General features: G+C 41.0%; 2 protein-coding genes across 2 annotated transcripts in view; one reads left to right on the forward strand and one right to left on the reverse strand.

The window, feature by feature from the left end:
* The first annotated feature begins 1,309 nt into the window (after window positions 1-1,309).
* On the forward strand, window positions 1,310-10,575 carry IFNGR2 (interferon gamma receptor 2 (interferon gamma transducer 1)). The gene is made up of 6 exons (XM_010011500.1): window positions 1,310-1,431; window positions 1,917-2,092; window positions 4,883-5,031; window positions 6,427-6,580; window positions 7,865-8,019; window positions 10,408-10,575. The coding sequence occupies exons 1-6, from the start codon at window positions 1,340-1,342 to the stop codon at window positions 10,573-10,575; spliced, it is 894 nt and encodes a 297-aa protein (XP_010009802.1). The 5' UTR covers window positions 1,310-1,339.
* A 3,399-nt stretch (window positions 10,576-13,974) lies between these two features.
* Window positions 13,975-16,073, reverse strand: part of TMEM50B (transmembrane protein 50B) — a 6,517-nt gene continuing 4,418 nt past the window's right edge. The window contains exon 6 of the mRNA XM_010011501.1: window positions 13,975-14,328. Within this exon, the coding sequence (XP_010009803.1) occupies window positions 14,283-14,328 (46 nt within the window). The 3' untranslated portion in view covers window positions 13,975-14,282. The remainder of the gene's footprint in view (window positions 14,329-16,073) is intronic.

Consider the following 16,073-nt stretch of genomic DNA (forward strand, 5'->3'; position numbering starts at 1 on the left):
AGGACAGGCAGGCAGTGAAGCCATTGCCCAGCAAGGTGGGCAGGCTCTGTCCTCGGAGGTTCGGGACTTGTCTGGGGAAAGCCCTGAGAAGCCAGTTCTAACGCCAGAGCTGGTCTTGCTTGTAGCAGGGGCTTAGACTAGAGAGCTCCCAGGGGCCCTTCCCGCCTGAGCAACTGCAGGGCTGTGGTTAGAGGTGTGAGGCTGTTTTGGTTTTGAAGGCATTTGATTGCATTTTTCTGCCTTCCTCACCTCAGCCTACTGGTGGTAATCATAGTCTCTTGCTTTTGGCTGTCCCAGTTCCTTACAGTTGGTCTCCATGTCTTTCAGTGTTTTATAGTTCTCCAGCCTGCTGTTTTCCCCTGTTTGCTAGCTAACATCTCCCTCCAGCTGCTCCCCCACCTCTCCTCTGGCTTTCTTTACTTCACCCACCCCCATTTCTCCAGCCTTTGGTTCTCTGCCTTTTGCTCAGCTGCTGTCCATCCATCTGTCCTTCTTTTACCCCCCTCCCTCCGCTTGTTTTTCCTACCCCTTCGCCGCCAGCTTGGTGCCTGGCCTTTGGCGGTCCTCCAGTCCCAGTAGACAGCTTGCTCCTCCACCCTGCTTAGGTCAGGAGAGAAGTGGCTCTTCTGTCCTAGAGGCACAACCATTTGGTCTCCAGGTCTGTGTTGCTTGCCTCCTGACGAGCTGCTCGAGCATGACTGCAGTCTTTGTTCACCTCCAGGAGTTCACAGCATGACCAAATTTGGGTGGACATTGCTACTAGTAGAACGCATGCCTCTAACAGGGGTTTCTGTTCTTTTCTACATTGTGAAATTGGTTTCAAAACAGGCAAAACTTGAGGCTTGCAAGTGGAATGGTGCTTGTGAATGGCTTGAGAAGGCTTCCCCACCCCCTTTCCTGCAAAGTTTCAGTGAAGGGACCCCTGTGTTTTCGAACAAGTTAGCAGGAGGCAGATGGGCAGGAAAAACATGTTCTGAGTTGTTAACACAGTAAAATGTGAGATGCAGACAATTTAAATAGATGAGCTTTTGTAATGGGGTTTAATTTTTTGTGCTGGACTGGATACTTTCAGTACTGTGTTCATATGGAATAAATAAAAGTTGTATGTTGCATTTCAGTGCTTCATGGATAGCGGGGACTTAAATGTATTGGTATGAGTGCAGCTAGAAATGGAATGAGGAGGAATGGTTTTGCCTGCAAAGCAGTTAAACTATAATACATGGTGAAGGAATTTAGAGATCAAAAGTTACCTACAGTGTACTTGAATGTTTCAATAACTATTTTTATTCCTCTTCTTACTTTAGAATCTTCTCCCCATTTACCAGCACCAAAGGATGTGATGATTCATTCCTATAACTTTCATAGTTTGCTGAGGTGGTCTCCTGTTGAAGTGGATGGAGGCTTAGTGTTATACACAGTCAATTATAAAACGTAAGTAAATAGTTCTGAAAGCAATGAAACTGATTTTGTTCTAATCCAGTAACACAATTAGCTAAAACAAACAACACCAACCAACCAAAACCCACCTAAAAAAGAACAAACACAGAAATAAAAGATTTGTCTATTACAGATACCTTTATGTATACCCAAAAGCAGATTCTGAAGCCTGACAATCTCTTAGCCTGTGATATGTCCACTAAACTGAGAAAAGATTGAAGACCTGAAGTGCACTCAGAAATGTTGCATAGTTTCTTGTGGAATTTTAGCCATACCAAATTCTCTCTTGCCAATTTTAATTTTCCCCAGATCCTGAGGAGATGCAGGTGCTGAAAGGGCTGGGGAATTCAGATGGCATGAAAGTGGTAGTTTTGTGACACATTCTTGTGTCCCAAAAATTGTCTTAGTGGGAGAGATTCTGTTTTATGTTGTTGCACATTTCTGCTGATGCTTTATTTGTCCTTTGTTTTGCATTGCAGAGGGGCCTTCAACAAGTGGGATGAGATGAACTGCACCCGGATCACCCACACTGAGTGCAATCTCCCCTGGTCACTTAAGGAGCGGCGCTGGACTCTTGTTTTGCGCGTGAGGGCTGAGCTAGGGCAAGTGACTTCTGACTGGGTGGAAACAGATCCCTTTGTGGCAGAGAGAAACAGTAAGTGCTGTTCATGCTTTCAGTGTCTCTCTCTCAAAGGAGATTTCTTTGGGGAAAAAAAAAATCCCTATTGTCTGTTGTGGACTTTCTGACTCTATTATGAACAAAAGCCAAGTGTACATAATACTGTAGGTGTTCAGTGAACAAAGGCCGCAAGGCCTCGGTGTGTCACTAGGAAACTGATAATACTTAATTCCTCTGAAGTGGGGTTAGCAGAGCGCTTTTTCAAGGGGTATCAAAAGAGAAACAGATGAGTTTCCTTGGGTGGTTGAGCCTTGTAAGAGCTACAACATCATCATGTTAGAGAGTTTTCCATTTCCTTATTTCCCTACGTAGCACTGTCGCATGCATACATACACTCCCTTGATTTTTGGTGGTCTGAGTACAAACTACCTGTTTCTGTTGAATAGATCCCTTTTCTAAGAAACATAAACTGTCCTGACTCCAGTGTAGAAGGGTCAAGGTGATTCATAGAACTTGTTAAGAACTCACCAACAAGTTTAAGTTGACAAGCAGGTATTCTTTACTGCAGCCCTGGGAGACACAGGGGATATCTCCTCCTAATGTGTCTCGTTTAAGTATCAAACAGATTGTGATTATATTGTTGCTTAACATACATATTCATTACCTTTCTGGTGAACGTCCTACATATTCATTAGTTTTCTGAGAATCGTTTTACATAATTCCACGCCCATTTTCATATGTGCATAACAAAGTGGTAGTGGTCTTTGGTGGTCATTTTACTTCTTCCAACAAGCTTCATCAGTTGGGTGTTCCTTGAACTCTTGTTCTGGAAGAAGTCTTTGAAGCATGCACAGTAGATAAATGCTTACGACAGCTTAACTGTTTTGGTAATACTGCTGAAGTAACTGAGTGATTTCTCCTCGTCCTTCTACTTATCAGTTCACTTCACTACAGTACCACCTGAACATCTGCTAGTTTCAGATACGCTTTATCTACAGTCCTGTTTGGCTTACAATAAATTTTGTACAAAGGTCATAAGGTTCTAAAACTATGTTGGCTACAACGATTTGTCTTATACAAGGATCCTTATTATGTTCTTTTCGTTGGGCTCTTTAGGTTTGGAAAGTTTTGTTGTTATGTCAGCAATCACTAGTCCGGTTTTGACTGATTATTATGAAGTATTCACCTAATATACTTTCCATTGCTATTGTTACACAGCCGCCAAGCTTAACGTTACTTAGAACTGAATTTTCTTAGTCACAAAGGATTATATTTCATTTTGTACCTCATCTCAAAAGGCACAGATTAAATCCTGTTAAATGTATGAACAAGCATATTGTTGTTCTTTATAAGATCTGCTCTTTGCCTTGCTGTGATTGGTTACAGGATTAGAAGAAAGTAAATATTGAGTTTAAAACCACCTCTGAAATAATAATGAAGTAGAGGAATAGATTTATAAACTCTTTAGTTCAAGTTCTCCCATACCTTGTGAGGAGCAGTGATATTCCATGCTGGTTGTATGATGCTTTCCCTGGTGACTTCTGTTATAAATCTTGGGTTTTCCCTGGTAGTAAAAGAGTGCAGGGCCGAGGAATTGCCTGAATCCTGCACTGAAGTCTGCAACTGATGTATCTATAGCTTGTGGTGCAGGATTGCTTAGGAGTGGGATCCTTTGGGGGTTAGGAGAGCTCTGGCCTAATGGAAATACAAGGCAAAGCAGAGGCTTGGTGTGGGAGAGATATTTGTGTGTCTGTTCCTTGGTGGGGGAGCAGGAGGAACATTAGGTGATTATTCGTGTGTGACTGCCCTGGAGGTCAGTTCCTAGGCACCAAGACCACTGGCTGCTCAGTCAGGCTGTTCTCTTCCTCTAATGTTTGGCTCAGTCCCACCGGAGAGGGGAGCTTTGGGAATTTGCAAGGACACTCAACAAGGCATTTGCAGTTGTACAGCAACAGGAAGTAGAAAGAAACCAAAAATTCTCTACCAATATAAAAAGATCCTGGGGGCAATTTTCCCTAAAGTAGCAGTGGACAGAGCAGGTTCTGCTCTTTTTTTGAGGTACAGTAAGTAATGGTTGCATGCAAGGATTGATTTTTACTTTGATAGTTACCCCTCTTTAGTATTCAAGCAGCTGTTAACTACTCTAATGTGTGCATGAGTGGGGTTTTTTGAGATGCTTTAGAAATGCTGATAAGCTTAAATGGGTGAAAAAAGCCAGGATACAACAGCTAGATGACTAGTGACCGTATATGACCTGTGATCACACAAGCCTCTGGTGTTAGGACTGAGAGTACTTTATATATTTTTTGTGATTTAGACCTTAGAGTACTTGACTAAAGGAAGTCATCATCTTTACCCTATAGGGCAGATGGAGACATCAAAGCAAGGAGTGCTTTGATGCAGTGCAAGGAGCAGAAACTAGTTACTGGTCTTCCAATTTGTTGACCCAGTCGGCGTGGTTTTTAGTGAGTATGGAGTATGTGGCAGGCTAGCTGAAGGAAAAAATAGAGGAACAAAATGGTATCACCATTAACTGCAGATAAATGCAGATACATTCTAGAGAATATTTACCGAATTTCCTGGAAAAGGTAACAGGAAAATTCTTAATTGTCTAGTTTCACTTATGCTTTCAAGTCTTTTTCCTTAGATTTGTAATAAAGTAGATGTCTTAAATGCATGAAGTACATGAGAAAATGTTATGTTCCCCATATTGAGAAAAAGCTGTCAATATTTAGCATGTTTGCTGAGAGTATCAAAGTAAAGCTGGAGATGGTACGAGGAGCTGTTCTGCATGCCAGAGATTCACTGCTCTTTCTTTATGTTCAGCTACTATAGGGCCTCCTAAAGTGAACAGCGTGACTGTAGGCTCTGACTCACTTCTCATTAGTGTCACACCCCCGTTCGGATCTGAAGCAGGATACTCTCTTCAGTATCATGTGTCCTACTGGGAGAATGCAACAAGTTCTATTAAAAAAGTAAGAATTCTCTCTAATTTACTTTGTTCGTAATGCCTTTGTGATTAAGAGGTACGAGTCAGTGTCTCTTGAAAAACGGCAGAAACGGGGGAAGAAAACTCATTTTTTTTCCCCTCTAGCGGTAAAGGGTCACCATTTGGTGTCTTGGAAAAAAGTGAATTTGGTCTTGGCACAAGCATTGCACGTATGACAAAAATTGCAAAACCATCCTCTTTTCCTCTGTACGTAGTAAAAGTTAAATTACATTGCAAAGCAAGGGAGAGAATCTGCAAATTGTCGAAGGCGGCTTTAAGATTCCGAAGTTTGCTTAGGCAATTTGGAAAACTCTTGAAATATCCTTCCTCCTTTCCTGTGCTGGGCTTGTTTGTGCTGGCAGCTTCAGTAACAGGCTGCTTTGGCCTGATGTCACCTGTTCCTAGGGCAGAGAAAGGCAGAGTTATTAGAAACATGCTGGGGGCAGCTGGGATGAGCTGTTCATATTGAGACTTAGAGGTGTTGGTCTCAGTGTGCACTTAACGCTGCTGTCTGGGGCCCTGGTAGCAGTGTTCTTGTCAGGCCAGCGTTGCAGGGGAGGAATTAAGTTACATTTAAATAAAAATTAAAAAAAAAGGAAGAAGATTCAAAATAATGTAATTCTCAAGTTAAATGTTAAAAAACAGAAGCAGAAAAACATAATTGCTTTTAATTTCTTTGTTTCAAAGACTTTGCTAAATCTGAAATGCGTCCACCTCCTTCCTCTCTTGCACCAATGTGTATTTTTCTGACACACCTAAAATACATTCATGTTTGAGATTCAAACAAGACATTACTCTCGGATGCTTCTGTAGGCCTCCCTGAGGCCCTTCACCCAGCCCCTCACAGGTTAAAAATAGCCAAAAGACTATGCTGGCCATGTAGAGACTGGAGGTTTTGCACTGCCCATCAGCTGTTTTCCCCTTTGGTAGAACGAGCTGAGGTGATGGAAGCTCTTTGCTGACTACACTTCTGTTGGACTGCTCTGGTGGTGGAGGGGCACTTCTCATGGCTTGTTTTTCCTTCCCCCTTCCTATACCGTGCTTGCTGCCTGAGCTGTTACAGAAGCTGTGTCAAAACATCCAGCAGCACATGGTGGTTAAAATCCAACCTTGGGTCTGTTCTCATGCCTCTGCTGTTCGCGCTCTTCCAGATGGTTTCAAATGGTTGAGCTTGATCTCATTTGAAAAAAAAAAAAGAATTTTCAAATGCATTCACGTAGGAAAGTTGAAATATATTTCACTGCTTCTCTTGTTTGGGGAAGCTGAATTATGAAAAATAAAATCTTTGCTTTTTGAATGAGCAAATTAAAAACGGGGAGGGGATTTGTGTTTAAGACAGGTCCAGTTTTTACAGTAACACTTCTTTTTTTCTTTTTAACAGGAGAAAAAGATGAGCAATACACTATTCAAAATCAGAAATCTGAAGGAACTGACCCTCTATTGTTTTAGAATTCAAGTAGAATTGTTGGCACATCCAGATTACCAGTTACTTGGACTGCAAAGTGTCCCAGAGTGTTACAGAACTACAATCAGTGGTATAAATCGAATTCTGTTGTATTTTTCTATGTATTGAGATGAGTGTAGAACATGAGTCTTAGCTCATGTAACATTTGGTCTTACCTCGTGTTACATACCCAGGTACATACTGAGCGTAGATTTAGATTAGATACTAGGAAGAAATTCTTCACTATGAGGGCAGTGAGACATTGGCACAGGTTGCCCAGAGAAGCTGTGGCTGCCCCATCCCTGGCAGTGTTCAAGGCCAAGGTTGGCTGGGGCTTGGAGCAACCTGATCTAGTGGAAGGTGTCACTGCCCGTGGCAGTTGGGTTGGAACTAGGTGATCTCTAAGGTCCCTTCCAACCCAAACTATTCTGTGATGCTGTAGTTTGTCAGGAATGATAAGAGAGCATCACTGATAGTTGTTTACAATTGTCATTAATGGCAAACTAATGAGGAGTTGTTCAGTCAGTAATTGAGGGTTTTCATTGTACTCTTCCCCTTGTCCTTGCTGTGGGTATTACTTGCTAGAAATAGGCAAAGAGAGAAAATACAAATACTTGGTCTTCAGAGGAAGTCACTGGTGAAGGAGACGGTGTTGCTGTTCCTCAGCCACTGCCTGCTGCAGGACAGGAACGTTCCTCTCCTCTTTGATGTGCTTCCTTCTCTGATGTGTTGAGTGCCATGTTTTAGTAGGAGATAAGTGAGAGGGCACGTGCAAGATAATGGAGTTTGTTCCTCTCTTGACTCCCTCTGTGTGACCACCAGTGCCAGACACAGCATGCTTTTGAAGGCACTGGAGGACGTGTAGATGAAACCTGCTTATGCAGTTTCTGAAGCCCCACAGGAGCTGACCTCCCGGATAATATCGATCAAGCACTTGATCATGAGCCCCAGAGCTGCGATGTTGAAGTGTCTGATGCCCCCTTGGCTGAAAGGAGGTGCATGTTCTGAAAGAGAAACCTCTGGCAATAATGGCCCTTGCTGGCAGCTTGAGGGTGGAAGGACAGACTGCACTCCCTGCCTGCCCTCCGACGGCCAGCAGTGATTCCTCCAGCTCTGCCTTCACCCTGCAGGTGTGTCAAGCAGGAGCTTGCCTCAGGCTGTGCAGTTAAGGGGAGGCAGCTCATGGGGGCTGGTGACTGCCACATGGAATCACTAAACAAGCTACTTCTTAACACACGTATATAATTTATATATGTAATTTGATTACCAAGTATAGTAAATTTCAGCTTGCTGTGTATTATTTTACATTTTTATAAATATATGTATAAATATGAACTTGTCATATGTATATTTGTTTTGGTTTTCTCTTTTTCAGAGGCAAGCAGAACTGGATATATTGTACTAATATTTGTGTTGGTGTTGCTTTTTGTAAATCTGGTAGCAGTTGGTTTGTTATTTCTGTGGAGATACAACAAAAAAATTAAATACTGGTCTCAGCCACCTTTACAAATCCCATCACACTTTGAAGAGGTATGTGGAGATGTTTTGTATTTCTCTCCCCTGTAAAAGACAGCGATGATCTTGGGGTGAATATGAACAAAGCTGTATGTTGTGTTAATGGAAACAGATGTAAACAGTTGACTTAGTGCAAACTGTTGCTTTTCTCATTTATGATCCCCCATTTTATTCCTCTTCTGCTCAACTGAATTACTTCTTTTTCGGTGCACTAAGATACAAATGCTGCTCTAATCCTTTTACAAAACCAAAGTAAGATTCTCTGTTTCTTAACTACCCTGTGTCCACCCCTTTTCGTTGCTTATCTAAGTCAACAAGCCTGAAACAGTTGCTCTCTGGAAGCAAACAGCTGTTGTGTGCTGCAGAACACATCCTTGGGACCTGGGTCTCAGATTAAAAATCAAATATGGGAAGTGAACGCTGATGGCTTTAAGAGCAGGGACTGCCTTGAAAGCTTTGAAGAGGAGGACCTTCTTTGGCTTTATATATATATATATATTTTTTTTCCCCTGTAGGTTTAGCAGTACTCAGATGAAAAAATCATCCTGGGACTTTTTTCTTCTTGTAGCTCACACATTTCTGTACTAAGCAGTATTGTTTCAGTTCTGTTCATCTTCCTCTTTTTAGTGTTTAAACAGGAATTAGTCTTTAAGCCAAGTTCCCAGTTTCAAAGTCCTTGTTTAGCATAAATTCCATATTTTTAAAAGCTCTGTATTTGTTTGCATGTCTCTGGGTATAGATCAGTTCTTTGTATACATCTGACTGCCAAGTGGAGTCCCTTGTACTACGGTAGTTCTGTGATCGTGGAGCTGTTTTTCCAGGTTATTATAGATGTGAGGGTGAATGAACCCAGACTTTTTGCAGACCCCCTGAGTAAATGATTTTCTCTCTTCCTGCTACCTCATCTACCACTTGATGGGCTCAGTGGAGGCACCTGTAGCATGTATCAAGCAAAGCATAGCTCACATAGGAAGAAAAAGAAAAAAATCCATGTACAGTGTACTTAAACAGTTAAGTATTTCATGCAGAGGACTCATAAGATCAGAATCTGTCATCCTGTGTTCTGGAGTAACTGCAGTAATCTGGAAAAGAAACACAACTTTTTGTAATGGTTATTTCTAAAAAGGATCAACCAGCCTGGGGCTTTTCCTCTTCAAACACAGGAGTTTGCTTATTTTAAGGCAGTTTCATATGTACTCCTGGAGATGTTCAGAAAAATCACATGCTTCCTTCTTTTACAGAAGGATCTGCGTTCTAGGGAGCATTTTTACTGCAGAAATGCCTTCACAGAGCAAAACCAACTTGAGGTTCATTTATGTCTTGAATTTGTTGAAGAGAATTTATTTGAGGTTCCCATATGAAACGTTTGGGTTTAATACACTTGAAAAAACAAGCCTGTTGCTTGTTAGCCATTAGCTGTGATTACAGAGAAGGTGGTGTCTTAATTGAAACTAAGGTTAATTCTGTCCCACAACTGATACGACTTGAGCTGCTGTCCCATCTCAGCTAGGTTATGACACCTCCTGCAGTACAGAACAAGCTTTTGAGTAAAACTAGAAGCTACATCTGTCTTTCAACAATGTGAAGGCGTCTGTGTTCTAGGCATTTGTTTTATTTTATTTTTAAATCAGGGAAAAAAATGTTCAATGATAGGTAGGTTTTTTTGGTTCAGTACTTAAGATGGCTCCAATTCCCTGTGAAACACATCAGCTCAGTGATCAGGAGAGTATGTGGAGGTGACACGAGAGACAGAAAGCGTCCTCCTGTTTCCTCTGGCCTACATTCTTTTCTACTGCTCCTTTCTTTGATTATGTGTTCATTGTAAAGCTGATGACTTAATTTTGGAGGAATGGGGAGCAGAAGGCAAGTCAAAGCAGAAAGTACCTACAAGAGATGTCACTAGAGATTGCTGGTAACAGTGTGTAGATCTGACTTGCCTAGCACTGAACAAACCAGAATCTTGGCTCTCCTTTGCTACATTAGTGCTTTAGACAAGCTGTCAGTTGCTAGATTCCTGCAACTGGAGGACGTGTCCCCAGCAGTGTAATAAAGAAGTGTTTTCTTCTGTGGCTTGGTCTTAACTAGTAGGACTTTGCTTAAACTGACAGGAAAATAATATTAGCCAAAAATTACTAAAAAAAAGAAAAATAGGAAATGCAGGTGCCTTTAACACACTTCAGTGGACATTTGCATGATTGATTTTCTTTTTCCTCCCTCAGAAATAAGGTATTTTTAAACCCTCTCCTTGTTCAGTGTAGCTTCAAGGAAATCCAGAATGGAACATTGAGCAGCTCTCACTGAATTCTGGTCTGAAGCAACTTGGTGGTACCTGCTCTGTCTGTAACTTGTAATGTGCCTTTTCAGTGGCTATATACCTAAACTGTTGTTTCTGGCTTTTCCCAGTATTTGAAGGACCCGAACATGCCTGTTCTAGAGGTGCTGCACAGTTACGCTGAGGATGATCCCGACAACTCATCTGTTGTGTTTTGTGGAGGAGGCCAGGCCTGTGGTGGCAGTTTGGCTGGTCAGGCTCATTCAAGCAGCATCTCCAGTGACAGTGACATTACTTAAGCACAGCCTGGTTCAAGCGCCTGTAGCAGTGTTTGTGGAAGCTCCTGCCCAGGGGAGGTGCGTGTTGCTGCTGGCAGGACATGACGAGCTCTGAACAAAATGCGGCCACTGATGAATCCAGGGTGAGATGTTGCTTCCTGGGAATAGCATGGACCCTGAGCCTGAGTTCAGAGGGCTTCTGCTGTGCTACACCAGCATCTATGCTTTGCCAAAGAGACTTAAAAGGTGGAACATGAAAGGGAACACTAAATTGCCAGCAGACAGACAGCTGGTTATATTAACATCATCACCTTTCCCACCCCAAATTGAAACAAATTTTTGAGAACTACTGGCACTTTATGGTAGGACATAGTACAACCTGGACTGTTTCAGTGAGTGAATAATTGCACCAGAAACTACCTTCAGAGTTGCTTTTGTTTTGTTGCCTTATTTTTAAGTCAGTGTTAGTGCTCAGTGTGTGTTATATCCACCCCAGAATGCTTTTCTGAATCATTCTAGGTACATGCAGGTTTCTGTGACAACTTCTTTCCTCCAGATAAAAATGGCAGTCTAATTAAAAAGAAATGTAACTTTATTCTCCTCAGCAGGACAAGTCCCCAAGAACGACCTCCTTATTCCTGCCTCCTAACACTCATGAGAAGCATTAATCTTGGCTCCTGCGGTGAGACAGTTGTTCTTCACAGCAAAAGAAACTTTAGATACTTTTGCTCTGAATTTATAACACATAGTGGTAAATTATCAGACACTAAAACCTCTTGCTGCCTATCAGCTTAGTTCTGCAAATGAGAAGTTGACTGAGGGTTGTGGTTTGAGTCCCTTAAAGCAAATCGGAAGTTAAGCCTCACATCATAGTCCTGTGGGGCCAGGAAGGTGTCTAATAAAGCACAAATGAACCACTTCTGTACTAAAAAGATTGGCTTTATTTGTTTGATTTTTTTTTTTCCTGGGTTTGATACAAGATGTTAAAAGAACAAACTTGTTCATTTGCAAATGACTTGTTCAAGTTACCTTGGTCTGTTCAAGACCTTGGCTACTGTCTGAGGTGCAGGCTACCTGCGGTAGTGCTGTTCTGCCCCTTCCAGGAATACACAAGTCCAGCATGAAACATTAGTACTATTTTTCCAAAAGCTTTGTGAGGTTGTTTCCTCCTAGAACTGATCTCACCCCTTGTGCTGAGGCAGCATGCTCAGACAGCACGCTTATCTTAAGACTTAGGCATACGTCAAGGCTGGTGAGACATTTCCAGTCAGCCAGAAGCTGCACAATGCCTGCTTCTAAAGTTCATCCACGGTCTTTTCCTGTACTGTAAATAAATGAAGACCCATGGGCTCACAAAGAAACAACCTAACTGCATAACAGAGGACGTACATGACATAAATAAGGCAGCAGTTAAAATATCACCTGTGACTATTTAGCAATACAGCATACAACTTCCTGAGCAAGCCCTACACTAGACTTCTGTTAGAGAAAGCTGTTACTAAAGAATTTTAGTTACATGAATTTGCCAAAGTTAAAAAGCTTTTGCTAGGAGCAACTCAAGGGTTATTTATCTTTACTACTGCCAACGGTGGTGGGCTAAGGTACAACTGTCCCTAGCCACCTTGGCCTACACTGGAACCGCCTGGGGTGTGTAAAAGCAGACCTTGGACACTTGCACAGTTCTTGTACTACACCCACTTTCAGTTTAGGCTACCGCAAAAGACAAATACTCAAAGCTGTCTCTTTTCTCCTCCTAGCAGCTGTATAGAGAGCATCAACATTCCAGTCAAAACAGATGACTTGCTGAGAAATACAAGAAAGCAAACTTGTGGTAGAAAATGAGGTAACCTCAAAGAAGCTCCTGCACTGTTCTAAAGAAAACTGGGGTTTTTGAAGCAGGAGCTTGCATTAAAGCATACTGTAAGAGTCTTTCCAGAGTCAGTCGGCTTGTGCTGTTCAAGTGGCTGGTGCAATATCCTGTTAAACGAGATCAGTTATAGGCCACACTGGTTTCTCACTTAGAGAAAAAAACCAAACAACATTCCCAAGCTCCTCAGCAAGAAATGACAGACCTAAAACCAAAAATCTTAGGTTTTACTTATTACCTGGTGTTAAGACTTGCTCAAAGGTCAATACTGCTGGACTATTTACGAGTACTCCTGCTCAATTCACTAGTTTGAGAACATAAGATAAGGTTTATTGCAGTTTTCTGAAATGACAACCAAACAGACAACTTATGTACACAGCTCTGATTGACTGATTAACAGCAGTGAATCTACTGCAACTCACTGCAGGACAGTGAGGCCGGGGTGAAGTTGGTCGGTCTGGCCAGTAGCACAATTTCAGCCGCAGTATTTGCTTCATATTCTGTCCACTGGAGAGATTCCCACAAGGGAGCAATTAGATGATGAACAGGATACAGTAACCATGCACAGAAGGTACATTCTGCAGTTTAATACCGTTTGGTCAGCAGTCTTTATAGATGGAGCATTATAAAAGCTCTTCAACACCAGGTAGATTCAAATGCTTTGAAAACCACACTGAACTCATAAGATGAAGTCACCAGGAGCCAGATGAATATACAAGATCAGGCCAAAGTTATAAAGCATAATTGTTCTCCCTTTCTGTATACTCCAGCTAGAAGAAACTGGATTTCAACAATGGAATTTTTCGCAGAAAGTGCCCAGGAAATTTAGGAGATAGATAAATACATTTTAACTGGGGCAAATGGCTGTCCTAAAACTGGCAATTATTTCAAGGTAAGGCTGTGAGCAATAAATACTATATCCTCACTTGAAATGCTTGCCTGTTAAATAGAAAGGGTAATGGGTAGCAGGGTAACTGTTCATTTATTGGCAAAAAGCTTCCCCTGAAGAAAATTCTGCTAGCATAATTTTAAAGATGCTAGTCTGACCCACATTTGTTCTTTATATGCTTCAAGTATGACTGGCATCAGTTTGTTGGTTTTCATTCTAATACCAGTAAATACATTAAATATTAATTGGTATTTATTACACAGAACAGCATGAAATTAATTCTGAGGACTGTGGTGCTACCAAATGTCGTTTGTGCTACAGCAATCAGAAGTCAAGAACATTTTAATTTGCCATGCGCAACCTGCTTGATAGAGGGCCTGGTTTAAAAATTCATAACCTTTTACAAAAAAATAGCTACTTTGTATTTTTCTGAACAGTTATATAAAATTCTTAAAATCAGCTTTTATCTCAGCGTACAATAGAATTTCCCCTCGTTAAAGGCAGGCTCAGCCATGTCATTCCATGCGCTGGCTACTCCTTCAGGTTACAAAGGCAGCCCTTGTCTCCAGCCCTCACAGAACTGCCTTGAGCTTTCCCATACATAAAAGTAGTTATCCCTTTCACAGGGTACAGCCTTTATCCTGCTTGTTTACTAATAGCTCCCCTGAAGTCTCTGACACACAGGAAGGTTTGGAAGATCAAGCCTCAGGGGTTGACAGAAACCCCTGTATCTGAAGAAATAAGCCTGAAGGTTTCAGAAAGAAAGCCTGACGTTCCCTTTTTAAGATATATACAGGTGTATGTACATATTCACAAATCTGTCCTGTGAAAAGAGGGAGCTTATTACAGAAACTGTAATTTGCCTCAGTTCATTCAATTTAGAAAGCAAACCAAGAACAAATAGATGTAAATATATCTACATACATAGTACGACATAGCAACTGTGGAACAGACAATGCCATATGCGATCACTCATGCCCATAACTCTTCTGTTCTTCCAAACTTGTAGATCAGGGTACTAAATGGGAAAAAAAAAATAAAAATCAGACATATATAAGGTTGGAAGGTAGTCTTAATAGTATCCTTAGACTCTTAAACCATCTACACTGCAAATCAACATCTCCCCAGTAACCTTTATTCATGTTAGTATCTGAGGTTTGTACTTTTACTCCATTTACTATGCCTTGCTAAAACTGTGAGATACAGCTGAAAAAACAGCTCCAATAAAAAACTGTAAAAGCAGCTGCCCTTCTGAAGGAAAAAAATGCATAATTTAAGAGATTCTAGGACCAATCCGGAGAGTTACAGAGCAGCAAGTGTCATCCTGGCACGCAGCAATCAGCTGAACCTATGCATCATGCCAGGATAAAATGTAACCTTTTACATTTTTATGAGCGAATCAGAAATAATACTGATGCTGGGGTAGGTAAGCGAGATCCAAATTACAATCTGACTTCCAAAATTCCTTTTATAAGGTTGGATGCAATTACATACTGTCATGAATAAAAAAAATAAAATGTTGAGCGAAGAAAACCAAGCATGATTTCCTCATTGTTTCTTATACTATGAATTATTTTCCTTTATAGCCAAAGAGGTGGCAGAGTCATACTAAATCATAAGAGAATGAAGAGGGAGGGAAATGAGAAATACTGATCTTGAGAACAGTAACAAGTGATAGACACCTGGGCAATTAACCAGAGAACTACTAAGACACAATGTTAAGTAAAAAACACTGGTGGAGTAATGACAAGGGCAGAAGCACGAGTCCTGAAGGAAATATGTAGTTCAAGGGATAAAAACATTGTGGAACAACACTGATAGAAGAGAATCTGATTCAATCAAAGCAAAAGTTTTGGATCAGGACAGCAAGAAGGTCATTGCTGATTAACCTGGGTCTGGTTTCAGGAAAGAAGTCTGTGGCAATGGGTGGACTTGCCAAATGCCACTGCTTAAAGTGTGCGGTGGGATTAAAAAAAAAATTAAAAAAATAAATCTTTTTTCTTCCTTTTTTTTAATAAAAAGTGTCATTTTGTAAGTTTCAGAAGACAAAAGGAAACAAACCTAAAATACATCTACATACAGAGTACAGTAAGAACTAAGGGAACTAAGAGAAGACCCTTTCAGAAACAAGAAGCAGCTTCAGAAGTAAGTTTATCAAACTACTGAAATAAGACTAAAGATTTCAGACACAACGAAACAATTCTCCAAAGCCTGCCTTCAGCACTACCCCATTTAAACTATGTGCAAGACTACAGAAGAGGTTTGGGAACTGCTGTTTTCTGCCAGAACACAACTGATTTTCCAGTCAATCTAGCTCGCTGCAAAGCATGTGGTATGGTACTAGAGGAAAACTGTTATGTGAACTTTTGTAGTGACTGATCTTGGAACTTACACTATTTAATGCTTTTGTTGTCTTTTATTAAATAATAAAATCCATGGATTACTGAGTACGTGATGCAAAAAGAGTTATTACAGATACAAATATTTCCAAAGTGTCATATGATATACTTACTGATTCCAAGCAAAGTAAAAGAAATTGATTTAAGTGTAATATTACAAAAAGTACCATCATGCTCTTAGGAAAAAAAAAAAAAAGTAAATCACTTTTAATAACTGTAAGCTCACCCAGCAGAAACAAGTTTAGGTGTATTGACTGTCAGATGCCATTGGTATGAAACAGTCAGGAAAAGGGCGACAGGATGTCCCACCTAGTTCTGTTAGGATATATGGCATGGTATTTGTAGTACAGAGATTAAAGCATTC

Source organism: Nestor notabilis, unplaced genomic scaffold, assembly GCF_000696875.1.
Source record: "Nestor notabilis isolate BGI_N333 unplaced genomic scaffold, ASM69687v1 scaffold4333, whole genome shotgun sequence".
In the NCBI taxonomy this organism is placed as follows: Eukaryota; Metazoa; Chordata; class Aves; order Psittaciformes; family Psittacidae; genus Nestor; species Nestor notabilis.